Source organism: Nilaparvata lugens, chromosome 3 (assembly GCF_014356525.2).
Source record: "Nilaparvata lugens isolate BPH chromosome 3, ASM1435652v1, whole genome shotgun sequence".
NCBI classification, from domain to species: domain Eukaryota; kingdom Metazoa; phylum Arthropoda; class Insecta; order Hemiptera; family Delphacidae; genus Nilaparvata; species Nilaparvata lugens.
Genome location: NC_052506.1, coordinates 63,342,060 through 63,356,844, shown reverse-complemented (window position 1 = coordinate 63,356,844; position 14,785 = coordinate 63,342,060). Strand labels below are relative to the sequence as shown.

Sequence of the window (14,785 nt, the reverse complement as noted above, 5' to 3'; positions counted from 1 at the left end):
TACTCCCTCACCTACAAGCAATAATGTCGAGGACCACATCGGAATTTACAGTTGGGAGGCACTGTGAAACGTGTACTTTCTCGAATCCCAGTACTAATTAGCCTATATCCATACTTGGAATGTTTATTTGAATGTTAAATGATCAGTAGTAGAATTGGTAGGAAAACTGTAAGTGGAATATTGTATTATATATTAAATACCTGTCAGGCAGTTTAGGTTTATTACTTGGCATTTCAAACCCTTGATTCAATCCAGGCCAGAATAGAGTCTGTTTCTCAATTAAAGGATTGGTTCCAAGGAGAGATTGGATATGATAGACTATCATTTCCAATTATGTCATTTGAGAATCATTGATAATGCATTAATTGTCTGGAACCAGGTATAATCTAGTGCCACTTGCGGGTAGGCTGAAGAGCATACCGACGACACTGATTGAGATAACATGAGAAAAATGCTAATGCGCTATTCATTGACCAAACGTAGTGAGGTCTATGTTTCAACTCGATTGGCTTTTGTCTGTCTGTATGTAACGCGATTACGGCCAAACGCGTTGATAGAATCATATGAGATTTGGCAGGAATACTCCTTTTTCAACTGCGCGTCGATGTATACACAAGGTTTTTTAAAATTTTGCATTTTAAGGATAATATGAAAAGAGAAGGAATCCCTCATTACTCCGACATCACTGTATATAATTGACCGAGCGAAGTGAGGTCTAAGATTCATGTCGACGGCTGTGCATTCCTCTTTATGTTTATATGTTGCGCATTCACAGCGATATACGGCAATATATTTCCATGAAATTTAACAGTTATGTTCCTTTTTAAATTGCGCGTCGACATATATACGAAGTTTTTCAAAATGTTGCATTTCAAAGATAATATAAAAGGAAAAGGAGCCTCCCAAAGATACTCACAAAGATACAGAATATCTCTTGCAGTTAACAGAAGGCTTGATGAACATGGATCTTTGAAAGTTGTTTTTTTGCATGCATCCACTCTTTCAAATAGGATACATTATTCTGAATTATTCTGTGAACATAGGTGTAGACTACTTTCTAGGATCATGTAAATGTTAGGGTCAAGCTACTGAGAAGTCATGGTGGGGGGAGTGAACAAGGCCGTCGTGTTTTTCTTAGGCTAGTTTCACACGGCAGAATCCCGTCTCCTGAAGATCATATTTCAGATCATTTCATATTTCGCAGCTCGAAGGCTTTCACAAGGGGATCTCAAATTTCAGACGCGTTTGCTCAGAGTATGACTCATTACTTTTCTCAAAGTATTCGGATTTGGATTCAGCGACCCCAAATTTTTTAAAGCGTAAGTCCCATTTTCGAAAATACCCAAAACAAGGGAGTTACAGCACTTTTTAATATAGCTTTTACATTATCATAAAGTTATGTTTAGTAAAAATGTACCTACTAAGATAATAATACTTCTGCCTCACAGGTAAAGGTTTTTAGAAGCTTTTAAACACTCTTGAAAGTTCAAACATGAACATTTTAAAACATTAGGGGCCGGTTTCCGAGCTCGGGATTTAGCTGAGTCCAAGACTTTAAACAGCTGGAGTCAGAAATTTGGTTTTTCCAAGACGGGGCGTAGTCGCAGTCATTGTCATAGTCACGTTTGAATTAAATCTCGAAAAACTAGAAAATTGAACACAAAATAAAATAAAGAGAAAATAGTGTAAAGTTTCAGCTATTTTGAATTATTCAGGAATGTCTAATTCCGTCAAGGAAAAACGTTTCCAATTATAGAAATGAGAAAATAAAAACTAAGACTTCTATTATAAAAGCTGACCTTTTGGAAAGCCAATTTTCTGACTATTGCTGTTTAGAGTCTGGGACTTAGCTAAATCCTGAGCTCGGAAACCGGCCCTAAAAGTTCTAGTTTAAAAAAAAATTCCAGCTTTGAAAGTTTCAAACTTCAAAAGGTTGAATCCAAATATGGAATCAGAAATCATCTCCCATTATCACTCAATAAAATACGAGAAAAAGTAACCTTGTACAGTTAACTTCACTGAATTATTTACGTTGTCGGGATTTCAATTTTGTCATACAACAATCTAATTCATTAGGTTGAAATCGTTGAATATTACCATGGATTTCCTGTTGAATCATTGACTTAAAATTTTTGCAACAATCAATAAAATCTATTACACAGTATAAATATGCAGTCAGTGAGTATAGAATGTAACATTCTATACTCACTGCATACAGTAGGCTATAAACATTGTGCTGATCTGAACAGTGAGTATAGAATGTAATTACATTATATTACTCTAACAGCTAACTGGATCTGAATTGATCTATTGTAATAATGGACATAATGAAATAATGTCTTACTATTCCAAGTAAAACGAAACTAATGTTTGTGTTTGTATAAGAGCTGCTGAGTGGATACTGCATACTGAGAAATTCATAAATGATCCAGACCAGCCTGGCGACTTCGATGCTATCGACACCGGAATCTCCTTTTATTCTATCAATGAATGAATCTGAATTAAAACCATGTATTGTATCAACTATCCTATTATCGTATTGTAATTCGTGAAGCCTGTTTAGTAAAAGCCAGTTACATACACATCGATTTTTTACCGTCCTTATAAAATTCTATTAGATCAAACAGATGATGTTTGACAAGTTGCACTTATTCGAATTCATAAGGATGGCAAAAAACAATCGTACAAAAATCAACGTGCATGTAACTGGCTTTCGAAGACCCATACGATATTGTATTCTATGATCAAATAGAATAGTAAATATCGAAATAAGTGTTGCAGCCAGAACTTGTGTTAAAACCGGTTTTGTCCCCGCTTTGTAAGTTAAACTAAACACACAATTCCTCCCCGGAATGTGGGTTTGAAGTTTACACACCATTCCTCCCCGCTTTGTGCAGTGGAAGTGTACACACATTTCTCCTCGGTTGTTCAGTGAAAGTGTACACACATTTCTCCCCTTTTTGTAGGTTTAATGCGTAATTTTTTTTCAAGTTAACAGAAAAAAAAAGTTACAACTGTATTGAACACATATTAATATACTTTCTAAACAAAAATTAAGTCTCCAACATGTGTGTAAATGTGTGTAAATCAGCCTCCCCGCAATGTATGTTCATTTCTCACCTCCCCGTATGCTACCTTGTTCCAGTATGTGTGTGTGTGTGTGTGTATGTGTGTGTGTGTGTGAGAGAGAGAGAGAGAGAGAGTGTGTGTGTACTACTCATGAAATTGGACAATCGGCACTGCTCTGGTTCTCTGCCAAATCTCTTGCGATTCGATTAAGTTGCTAGCGTACAGGTGCAGCCTACATTACAAAATAATATTGTAGACTATACAGTATATACAGTATATGAAGGAGGTCCTGTTGAGACGTTACATGTCCAGCTAGAGCTAGTGACTGGGCAGTTGTAAAGAAGAATGTCTTATTCCTATCCTCTGCAGTTTATTTATCAATTTAAGGAGCTTCCAAGTTCTTCTGCAACTATATTGATCATGATTGTATCAGAATGTGAGTAGCTTGCTTTTGTTTTGCACAGCTAATCGACGAGTGTTGGGCCTACATACTCATATTTCAATGATGCAAAGGACACTGGGTCGGTCACTCGACACCGCATTAAATGAGCTGTTTCATATCTGAAATTGAAATTGGAAAGTGAATTTGAATTGATTGTAACGATGTTCACATCAGAAATTATAATAGAAAAGCAGCTAAAAAAACTAAGACTCAACACCAATTCAAGATTCTTTTTATTCAAGGAATAGTAGAGATACAAAAGCTGCGTTTGCTCAGCTATTGCCCGTTGAGCTCGAAAACTGTTATCTGTTCTAAAACCCAAAGTATTAGTAGACCTATCACACGGAAACGTTCCACCTTTCGACTATGTTCTATAGTAGCCTACTTTGTGTAGGCGGTCACTCCAAGGTATGATTGAAAATGCAGGTAGAGACCACTGAGAGCGCTCACATGTGATCAATTGGCGGGTTGAGTAGTTGCCAGTACCGATGGATATATCGTGTAATCCGCTCTTCTCTTGCATTCAGAATCGTAGCTGAGAGGTAGGCTGGTACCTGGTAGGTATAGCTGGTAGGCTGGATGACCACCGAATGGGGCTTGTACTGTTTCTGCCACAGCTCTTTCGGCTGATAATGTCATCCTCTAATCGAGCAAACATGAGGCCTTGCTATCGGCATCCACTTGTCTGTTACAGGCGTACTACAGGCGTTACTACCACCTATTGGTATGTGGATACGCTTTTAACCAAGATTCGTGAAACATCATTTCAGTTGTACGATAAATGTAAAATTCTGTTTACTTTCCGACTTCGTTCTCGTTCCATTCTAAAACCAGGGTACATTGATCTATTTTTATTTTTGGTCTTTTTATATTCGTGGACAGTAACCGGTGATAGGGAAACGTGGGCCTACGCACTCTCATAGCTAATAAGAACGTTCATGAAATGGTCTTAGGTTGACTTTTCCAATATAAATTATTATCTCATGTCAATTCTGCTAAGAATGGTGAGAAGAATTGAAAAAATAAACTTAATATGAACTCAATATCACAGTTTATACTCAGTTATTGATAATATTAATAAGGAGTCAAGAATACAACAAACGATCACATTTGACTCACATTATTAATGATATAATTTGAAACTGCACAGATTTAAAAATCTTATTTGATTACTGCACAGTAATTGAAATTAATTACTAAAATCACTATCATTAGGCTACATTAATATTGTTCAATAATAAATTCTTCTGATTTCATATTGTGCCGAGCACTCCTTTTTATTCAGGCCTTTTCCCAAGTTATAATAGTAAATTTAATACGCAATAGACTAGAGTCATATTGTAAGTGAGTTAGCGAAATAAATTATTTTCTCTCTCTATTATGAACGGCCATGACTTCGAGTTTCCCATGATAGATATTTAAAAATTGTGGCTCCGAGTCATCGAGGAATGTAGATTATGGAATTATCTCTAAAACTTAGCCTTCTTGTCGCGACATAAAGTGCGATAAGTTGGAAAACAGCAAGCATTGAAATTATAACAAACTACCGATTTTGCAGTTACTATTTGGTCCAAAGGCTCTAGAAGCCACGCGACGATTGGTCAAATTGATTCCTTTCGCCCAATAGGAGACCTGTTTCTAAATACAGTAGTGGGGAGATTCCCCAACCGCGAGACCAGATTACGTTTCGGAGGACACTTTGCTAGGAGCACTACGAGAGTAAAGATGTAGTCATTATGTTTCGCCCTTTTTGGGCAGGTTTACAAGTCATTAGTTAATGTAGGAGCTAGTTTTATTTTTATTAAAGTTTAAATTTTCTAGTAGTGCCATGTCCTGAAAGGTTTAATTGTGTTTCTTCTTCATGTACGAATAATTGTTTCTTCAAATAACCGCTAAGGTACGTAAAATAAGGTTAAATATAATTTAGGGATTTAATTAATTGAAACTTCCATAAGAGTATTGAATTAATTAAGCCTGTTATTTTTAAAGTTAATAATATTGATTGAGAATAATCCTTTTGATTTTATTAGTGATGGAAGATACTTATAAATTTTTCTAAAGAAGTATAGAAAGTTTTCAGTACGTTACATTTGAGTTATTGTTTCTGGAGATATATTATCATAGAGTATTGCTGAAAGTCAGGAAGATAGCCTTTAAATGGAATGAAATTTTTAAGATTATGTTCATATTGAGTTTATGACATTTTATAATTTTATATTTTTCAGACTCTGTTTCTTATGTCATTAAGGCTTTCGAATAATTTAGTAAATTTTATGATAGAAATCTTAATAGACAAAGAAGAAAGTTTTTCTTTTCCATGAAATTAATATTAATAAATGTTGGCTAGCGCACAAGTTTCCAACAATACTAGTCGAGCTACTATATGAAAAATTATATTTGATTTCGCAAACCAAACAAAAACTATCATATAAGTTAACATCATAATTAATGAAGTATTCATTTTCTAAAAGCATTATATTAATTTATTACGGGTGTTTTCATAAATGTTGCATTGTATATTAATGTATTAATGACACTCTGGCAAGTAAATTTGTTTTAAATCTGTTAAATTTTGAGAATGAAATCAGAACGTCAAGATAAAATCTAAATTGAATATCATAATAAATTCCTGTTTTAGCTTTGATGAATTGTAGGAAGAGTTAGAAATTAATGCTGTATACATTTATTTACAGCGGTTCATGTGTGTCCCCAAACCAACTTCTTGTACTACCACCCAAAGTATTAGTAGACCTATCACACGGAAACGTTCCACCTTTCGACTATGTTCTATAGTAGCCTACTTTGTGTAGGCGGTCACTCCAAGGTATGATTGAAAATGCAGGTAGAGACCACTGAGAGCGCTCACATGTGATCAATTGGCGGGTTGAGTAGTTGCCAGTACCGATGGATATATCGTGTAATCCGCTCTTCTCTTGCATTCAGAATCGTAGCTGAGAGGTAGGCTGATAGGTATAGCTGGTAGGCTGGATGACCACCGAATGGGACTTGTACTGTTTCTGCCACAGCTCTTTCAGCTGATACAGGCGTACTACAGGCGTTACTACCACCTATTGGTATGTGGGTACGCTTTTAACCAAGATTTGTGAAACATCATTTCAGTTGTACGATAATTGTAAAATTCTGTATACTTTCCGACTTCGTTCTCGTTCCATTCTAAAACCAGGGTACATTGATCTATTTTTATTTTTGGTCTTTTTATATTCGTGGACAGTAACCGGTGATAGGGAAACGTGGGCCTACGCACTCTCATAGCTAATAAGAACGTTCATGAAATGGTATTAGGTTGACTTTTCCAATATAAATTATTATCTCATGTCAATTCTGCTAAGAATGGCGAGAAGAATTGAAAAAATAAACTTAATATGAACTCAATATCACAGTTTATACTCAATAAGGAGTAAGGAATACAACAAACGATCACATTTGACTCACATTATTAATGATATAATTTGAAACTGCACAGATTTAAAAATCTTATTTGATTACTGCACAGTAATTGAAATTAACTAATTACTAAAATCACTATCATAAGGCTACATTAATATTGTTCTATAATAAATTCTTCTGATTTCATATCATTATTTTCACAGTCAGATCATGAATTTGAAAGAATTTGTGAGCACAACTTGTAGGGACTCAATTCGATAAACCAGTTATTCCATTAATTAGTTTTTCTTTGTGAGAAAAAATCGTAACAAAATGTCATACGACTTTCAGAGCAATACAAAATAAATGTTTCTGGAAATGTTATATTTGCAGGTGAATTAACCTTTTCCTCATAGTTGTCAACGTAGTCACGCATTGCTTGACACTCACGTATAATGTACGGAACAAAGTTGCCCGGCTATTTATTCCATCATCAATGGATAAATCACCGCTTGAATATGACAGGAATTACACGTGTGGAAAGTTATGTTCGCGTATGAACGAAAGGTTTTGCAGCGAGTGTACTTGATGTAACATGCCACAGTAATGTGCACTATTCAATAGAAACTTGAAATTGCTGGAGCACATCACCGAGCTGTCACTTTGAAAAGTTCTCGCTTTTGTAAAAGAGAGGGCATGGAGGCAACGTGTATGTATGTTACCAGTGTTGTTCAGGTCTGTTCTTCTAACCGTGTGTGTGGTGTGTGTGTGTGTGTATGTGTGTGTGTATGTGTGTGTGTGTGTGTGTGTGTGTGTGTGTGTGAACGCACGCGTTTAGCGTGATGTCTTTGGGAATTGCTGTTTTCAATTCCATAGAAACCCTCTCGAACGGCCAGGCGTTAATTTCGGACAACGTGCTTTGAATATCGATTCAGTTTTCGTGTGGAATAACATTCCTTCGCCCCCCTCACCATCCCAAACCATATCACCGAAGTGTCTGTTTCATGCTGGAGCAGAGTTCAACTGTGAAGATCTTGTTTGTTGCTTACTTCCGAAGCCAAACTTTGATTGAAATGTTCTACTCGGATTCAATGTCCGGCCTCAACTTGGTAAAAAGTACTCAACAATGGAGAGGTTTTTCGCAAGGAGAAGGTGAATAGAAAAAAGAGTCGTAATCAGTCGCAAAATTCCCGGTACCATAAACTCTAAATAACCCAATTCTCAGCTTTCTTAGATTTAATGCGAGAGACTTTGAAACTAATTCTTGGAATAGGCCAAGTAATTTTCATTATTCTTCACACTCGTTACTGCGTAAAAAATATTTCTCAATCTTCATGGAACAAAATATAAAAATATTTCCTTTCATTTAAAGCGTTAGTAATCATTTCAGTAGTTTTCTCCAGTTTCAATAATATGTTTTGAATTTTTGAAGGTGCCTATGTAGAAGAACGTGTGAAGACGAACAGTGAATAAAAAGTATGGACACCAAAACGTGACTCAAGCAAGATTTTGCTTGGCAATTCCTGTCCCGATAGATTTTCCATGATGAACAAGAAATTGATGAATTAAAGGCTATTTTTTCTAATCTACGTCAGTAAAAGCTATTAAAATTGACATAATCTGAGAACAGATTCACACTCGAACAAACTAATGGCAACTCATCCGATAGAAGACGACTGAAGAAAATTATAAGAATGCCAAGTTTTAATTGGAAGACAGCGATAAGATAGGGTGGAAGCATGTAAGTTATTGATAGAGTGACAGGCGTCGAGCCGAGCGGGTGGCCACTGCAATAATTAGGCCACTGCTCCTCAACACCAAGATATCTAAAGCCTACGAATCTCAAAAAAAGCTTATCAAGCTTCGTTAGTTAGCCTAGTGGAAGGGTCTCAACCAAGAAAGGTGGAACTATCAATGATGATATTTATATTCAATAAAATTAACCAGGACAAGATTTTAAAATTCTTCAGTGAATAGTGGCCAATGAAAATTGTTTTAGTATCATCATATCAATAAATTGATAATTGATGCAACTTCAGTTTTTCTACTTGAATTCCTATTGAAAAAATAATAATAAATAAACTTTATCCGGCCAAAATACAAAATCACTAGAAAATATTTCAAACTATTAATACAATAATTATTGAGATATTATCATAGAAATTAATAATACTTTCATTTCTAATGAATAAATAGAATTGGCACAACCTAGCAAAGCGAACTTGAGCGCTAGCTGGGAGTTAATTTTTGATATTTCCAGGTTTGGATTTATATTGAATACGTTTTATCTAAATTCAAATAAATTGATTTTTCAGTTCATTCAGGAAAAATACTGAAATATGATGATGATTTTTATTATGTTAATTTGCTAAGATTCACTGAGAATCGGATTTCACCCGAATAATATGTATTTTACAAACAAGTAAAACAATTCATGTTGCATGATAACAATAGTTATCTGTGGTTATAGATGATTATGATGGATTTCAGTTATGACTATGACCTTTTAGGATGAAATTTCAACTGACAATATTCTTCTTGTGGACTTCTATTCACCAAACAATTATTATTCAATTTGAGTGCAGTAAATCTTTTCAAAGTGAGTATCCTGTAACATGATGAATAGTCTAAGCAAATTGATTGGATAAAGTCAAGGTAAGTGGAGCTATGAATTTATTTGTTTGATTGGATCCAGGCTCTGCTTTTTTACCACGTAGCTAAAACAAAACGCGTCGTGGTGAGTACTAAGTATAAATAAACTGAATAAATAAACTAAATTTAATGATTCAGATTCAACTCATTTCATATTAGAGTTGGTCAACACAAATCAAAGTTTTCATTTGTTATTGTTATTTGAAGAATTTAATTTATAAAAATCGGAGGTTCTCTTTCTCTTGAGAACCACAAGTTCATCAACATAACGAAATGAAATAATAATTGGGAGGTGAATAGATCACATTTCATTAGCCTGCGCTAAGCTACTTCCATTAGTAGTATCAGATTATCAATTTTAAAAATTGAAGTGATAGCCTACTGAAGTATGAAATCAATATGTTAAACCCTTTTGTCCATCAGACAGATAAATCATCATTGTGTGACAGTTAAGTGGATTTTTGTTATTATGCGTCATTGGTATAATTATGCATTTTGAAAGGAGTTTTTAATCTTGTTTCTGTTTTACTTCTGCATTATCAACGGGAATAGGTCAATCATAATTATATATATACGCTATACATAAAAAATAGTGAAAAGTAATGAATACTATTAGTTTATGAAAAATATTGAAATATAGATAAAACCTATACTATCCAAAACTAATATCCAGAGCTACCCTTCAAAAGTAGAAGTTGAAATAATTTTTGCCTTCCATGCACCTAGGACAAGTACAAAAAGTAGTCTACTGATAATATTCTATCTACAAATATAAGTAATGTAAGAGTTTGAGTGCTTGAGTTCATGAGTCGTTTATTTTCCAACGGTGAAAAGTCACTAATTTCTGCAAACTGGATATTTGCTAACACCTTAAAAAATTCAACTTATAAAAATGATTACAATAGATCGTTTCTCAATTTATTGGTAGAATACAGAATGAAAATTTTGTTCGAATCATTCTGTTGATTATCTATCTGAAGCTCTTCTTCAATCAATGTTATTGTCTCAATATATGCTTTAAATTAAAAATACCCAACTTCAATATTAAAAGTTTCATGAATGGAAGGAGTCTTCTGGAAACTCATTTCCAAATCAACCACCAATTTCATTCTCGTTCCTCATTTGGCTACCTCTCCATCGACTGTACTGAGACATATAGCGCTTTTTAATTTGTACTCCTTCAAGAGTAAGAGTACAGTATTAAAATTCAAGTTCCAATTTAAGATTCTTTGGATTACCCCAGAAATTTTCCTGAGTTCTCCCGTCAAAATATCCACGGTCTGATGATGAGTGATCAGTTTTTTCAAGAAATCCAGTTTCAGGAAATTATACACCTGTTACCATGGGTGATTTTAAAAGCATTTACAAGAGATGATGGATTTATTCATTCATTCAAGCAGTTTTATAGTCCAATAGAGGATTGAATCTCTCGTATGAACAATTTCTTATTATTTTTAAATGCTTATTATTATTTTAAAATTCAATGATCAAATATACATAAGTGTATAAGTGCGTTAATGACTTTGAAAGGCTATCTCCAATATCTGATCGTCAATACAAATAAGTATCTTTTGAGAACAAAAATTGTATAGTAGAAGAATAACGAACATTTGAACATCTTAAATTCATGATTTTTAGTACAACTTATAATCTGATACTTCCTTCGCATACACTATATCACTATCATACTCTATATCTGATATTTATACTCTCCATTATTACTTAAATTCCATTTCAAGAGGACATTATATTGATTTTCAAACATACATTCTCTGTGTGGATGATATGGCAAGTGAAAAGTTTGTTAGCATTGGAAACTGGAGAATGATATTATTGGAAAACTGGCTCAAGCTGGTTAATGAAATCTCTTTACCGTTCTACGGAAATTTTCAACGTTTTTCAACTGTAATCTTGAATGAGATTCACCTGTTACAAAATGATGGAGGCATTCGAGCAGCACTGGCAGCAGCAACACCGGAATGATCGATCTGGTCCCCATGGTTGACGATGCTCCAACGAGATCCTTCAACAACAGTTTTATTTTTCACTTGAAACAGCAACTCAGTCACTTTTAATGCTTTCTCGAAGAAGAACTAGGTCCTCGAAGCTCTTGTAGCATTGAAATGGGGAAGTATAATATTGCAAGTTGAATAATAATTTGAAATGTTTATCAATAAATTGCGGAGGAAGGAGAGGATTTTCACAATTTTCCACCACTTATGATTTCTTTACAGTACTACTACAGAATCCAGTTCACCATTCACAATTTCAGTTTTGTTTTAAACATGATCTCAAGATGTTTTCACCTTCTCAGGTAATTACAAGTGAGGGATCTATGGTTATGCTAGTTATTGATACACGCTATAGCACGAAAATTCTGAGCTGACACAGCGCTAGACCCTCTCACGACAAAGGTTCGGAACGCACTGGCAAAAAGTGACGGTCAGCATGAGCCCCACTACACACAGATTCTCAGTGCGCTGTGATGTGCGCATGCGCGGAGTGGAGCGCTCTCGTCCCCACCTGTTAGCTCAACTATAAGCAGCGGTGATAACATCCCAGCTCGGTGCTACACAAACTGCTTGACAAATAGCTATTTTCTATTAGCCTAGTATGGTCCTGGGAGAGTATAAAAATGAAGCTTGCATAGTACGTTACCACACAGCAAGTGATATACTGGAATTAGAATGTGGGAGCTCTTCTATTCCGTCCACTGTTCATGAAGGATTGCAACCTGCAAAATATTGATACTGATATGATAACAGTTTGAGAGTTCTGAGGAGTGGAGAATTTTCCGTTCCATCATTCTCCATTTTATCAGCACCTTTTTGATTTCACAAGTTCACAATGCTTGAATATTCAATTTTTACAATGTAATTGAAAAATTATATTCTCTCTGGCATAGAAGATGTTTTTTAGGAAAAGCAGCTAATATTGATAGTTGAGAATTTATTCTTCTGAGGAAGATCGGATGGACATGCATTTGATCGAAATTGTTCGTGTCGGATCCTTATATTGTAAGGACCTTACGTTGCAAATCTCGTCATTCCGTTGATTGGGAGATGAAATATCGTGTACACAGACGCACATACACTCATACACACACACACACACACACACACACACACCACACACACACACACACACACCACACACACACACACACACACACACACACACACACACACACACACACACACACTGCATCTGAAGCCTGAAAATCGTGAATTTAAAATCAAACATTGCATAGATGGGGCAGAGCTACTGAAATTTTTACAGATATGGGACTTGTGGCAGTTGATAGAGCTTATTCTTGAGAAAAACGCGAAAACCCCAGTTTTTGACACCATTTTTGTCATTTTAGCCGCCATCTTTAATTGCATTCGATTAAAATTGTTCGTGTCGGATCCTTATAGTGTAAGGACCTTAAGTTCCAAATTTCAAGTCATTCCGTTAATTGGGAGATGAGATATCTTGTACACAGACGCACATACACTCATACACACAAACACACACACACACACATACATACCAATACCCAAAAACTACTTTTTTGGTCTTAGGGGACCTTGTAACGTATAGAAATTTAGAAATTGGGGTACCTTAATTTTTTCGGAAAGCAATACTTTCCTTACCTATGGTAATAGGGCAAAGAAAGTAAAAAACAAATCATGATAACATTATACAATATTGATATTGGAAAGAGAAATAATACAATGAATTAAAGAATTGAATACAAATCAATAATACTAATAACTCCAACCATTAAAATTGAAATAATGAATAGAATATAATTATTAATGAAAATGAAATGATTTTTGGCTTGTAGGTCTTTCAATGACAATATTGTGGATTTCAGAGAGAGCATCGATGAGAGAGAGCAAAGGACAAAACGTTGTTACGAGTCACAGGTGGCCGATGCAACTTGCACCTATAATGCAACTTTGAATGCAACTTTGGATGCACTAAGAGCGCCGACGGTAGATGAACTCCTCCATTGCCTTTACTGGCAAACTTGCTTGTTCCTAGTTTCATTCCAGAGCATACTTGCTCAATATAATACAACGGTAGCTGAGTCTTCTTGCTTTGTTTGCTCGAGCATTTCCCTTTACTTATCATGTTTACACAACATCACCCACACAAAACGAAACAGAAGTGCATTTCAATATCAAGATTTGGGAAGGAAACCGTATAGTATTATGTAAGGAAAAAGTGCAGAGAAGGGCGACTTATTGGACTAATGATCAATAAATAAAATGGTGTTATCGAGAGCCGTAGTATGTTCAACTGTGATGACGTCACAAACTAGCTTAAAATGCTTAGTTAAAAATAATAATATTAAAGAAACAAAAAGGCGATTTGTGAAGTCAGTATTAGAATAATAAATATGATTATTGCCAAAACTGAAATGAATGATTCATAATAAAGTTATATTTCCGTTGATTTGTTAATCCATACAAAACCCAGCTGAGAGTAACATGAGAAACGATTCGTCACACTGGTTTCTGTTCCTCACTAATGGCTGTGAAAACGTGAATCTACTCCCAATATTTTAAATAATTATTATGAAATTATAGTTTGATTAGAAAATTAGAAAAAGGCGGTACAAAATCCTGGAGTACAAAAGTGAATTTTTCAAAATAATAATAATAATATCTATTGTGATTGTAAATTGGAATAGGCTAGCTAGGCTAATACGTACAGAATAGTAATCAGTGAAAAAGAAAAGTAGTTTCATCCCCATACGAACGGAATGAAACAAAAAAAGCACATGAGTAATAGATATAGTGTCCACCAATTTTAAGATAGATTATTAAATTTATCTAAGAAAGAAGTCGTTCCCTTGAGATGTACCTAGGCCTATTTCTTGTGCCATCAAGTTTGTCGAATAAACCGACATAAAATATTTCTATTGAATATTGTCCTTTAATCACGTTTGATTACTTGATACAAGTAATCTGGTCTCTATGAATAAAGTTTCAAGTTAGTATAATTCAAAGTTAGTAGACAGAACTGTAAACTGTCTACTAACGTTGAGTATAATATTATCTTGTAAGGCTCAGTTCTAGACCAATCTGGCTGTTCGGGCACACACGTCAGGAGGCCCTGAGGTGAGTCAAATAATTAGAATCTTATCAATTAATTTGAACCTCCTTTACAATATGTGAGTTGATCTTTTATCCAGGAACAAAGTTAGATGAAACAGATTTTAGGATGAGAAGAATTAGATAACCT

The 14,785-nt window shown here is 34.8% G+C and overlaps 1 protein-coding gene across 2 annotated transcripts in view; it reads right to left on the bottom strand.

Moving 5' to 3' along the window:
- LOC120350533 (limbic system-associated membrane protein-like) overlaps positions 1 to 11,988 on the bottom strand; it is a 330,692-nt gene extending 318,704 nt beyond the window's left edge. The window contains exon 1 of one of the 2 annotated variants that reach the window (XM_039424313.1): positions 11,477 to 11,988. In XM_039424313.1, the coding sequence (XP_039280247.1) occupies positions 11,477 to 11,549 (73 nt within the window). In that variant the 5' untranslated portion in view covers positions 11,550 to 11,988. The remainder of the gene's footprint in view (positions 1 to 11,476) is intronic. The other variant, XM_039424312.1, reaches the window with a different exon arrangement.
- Positions 11,989 to 14,785: the final 2,797 nt, after the last annotated feature.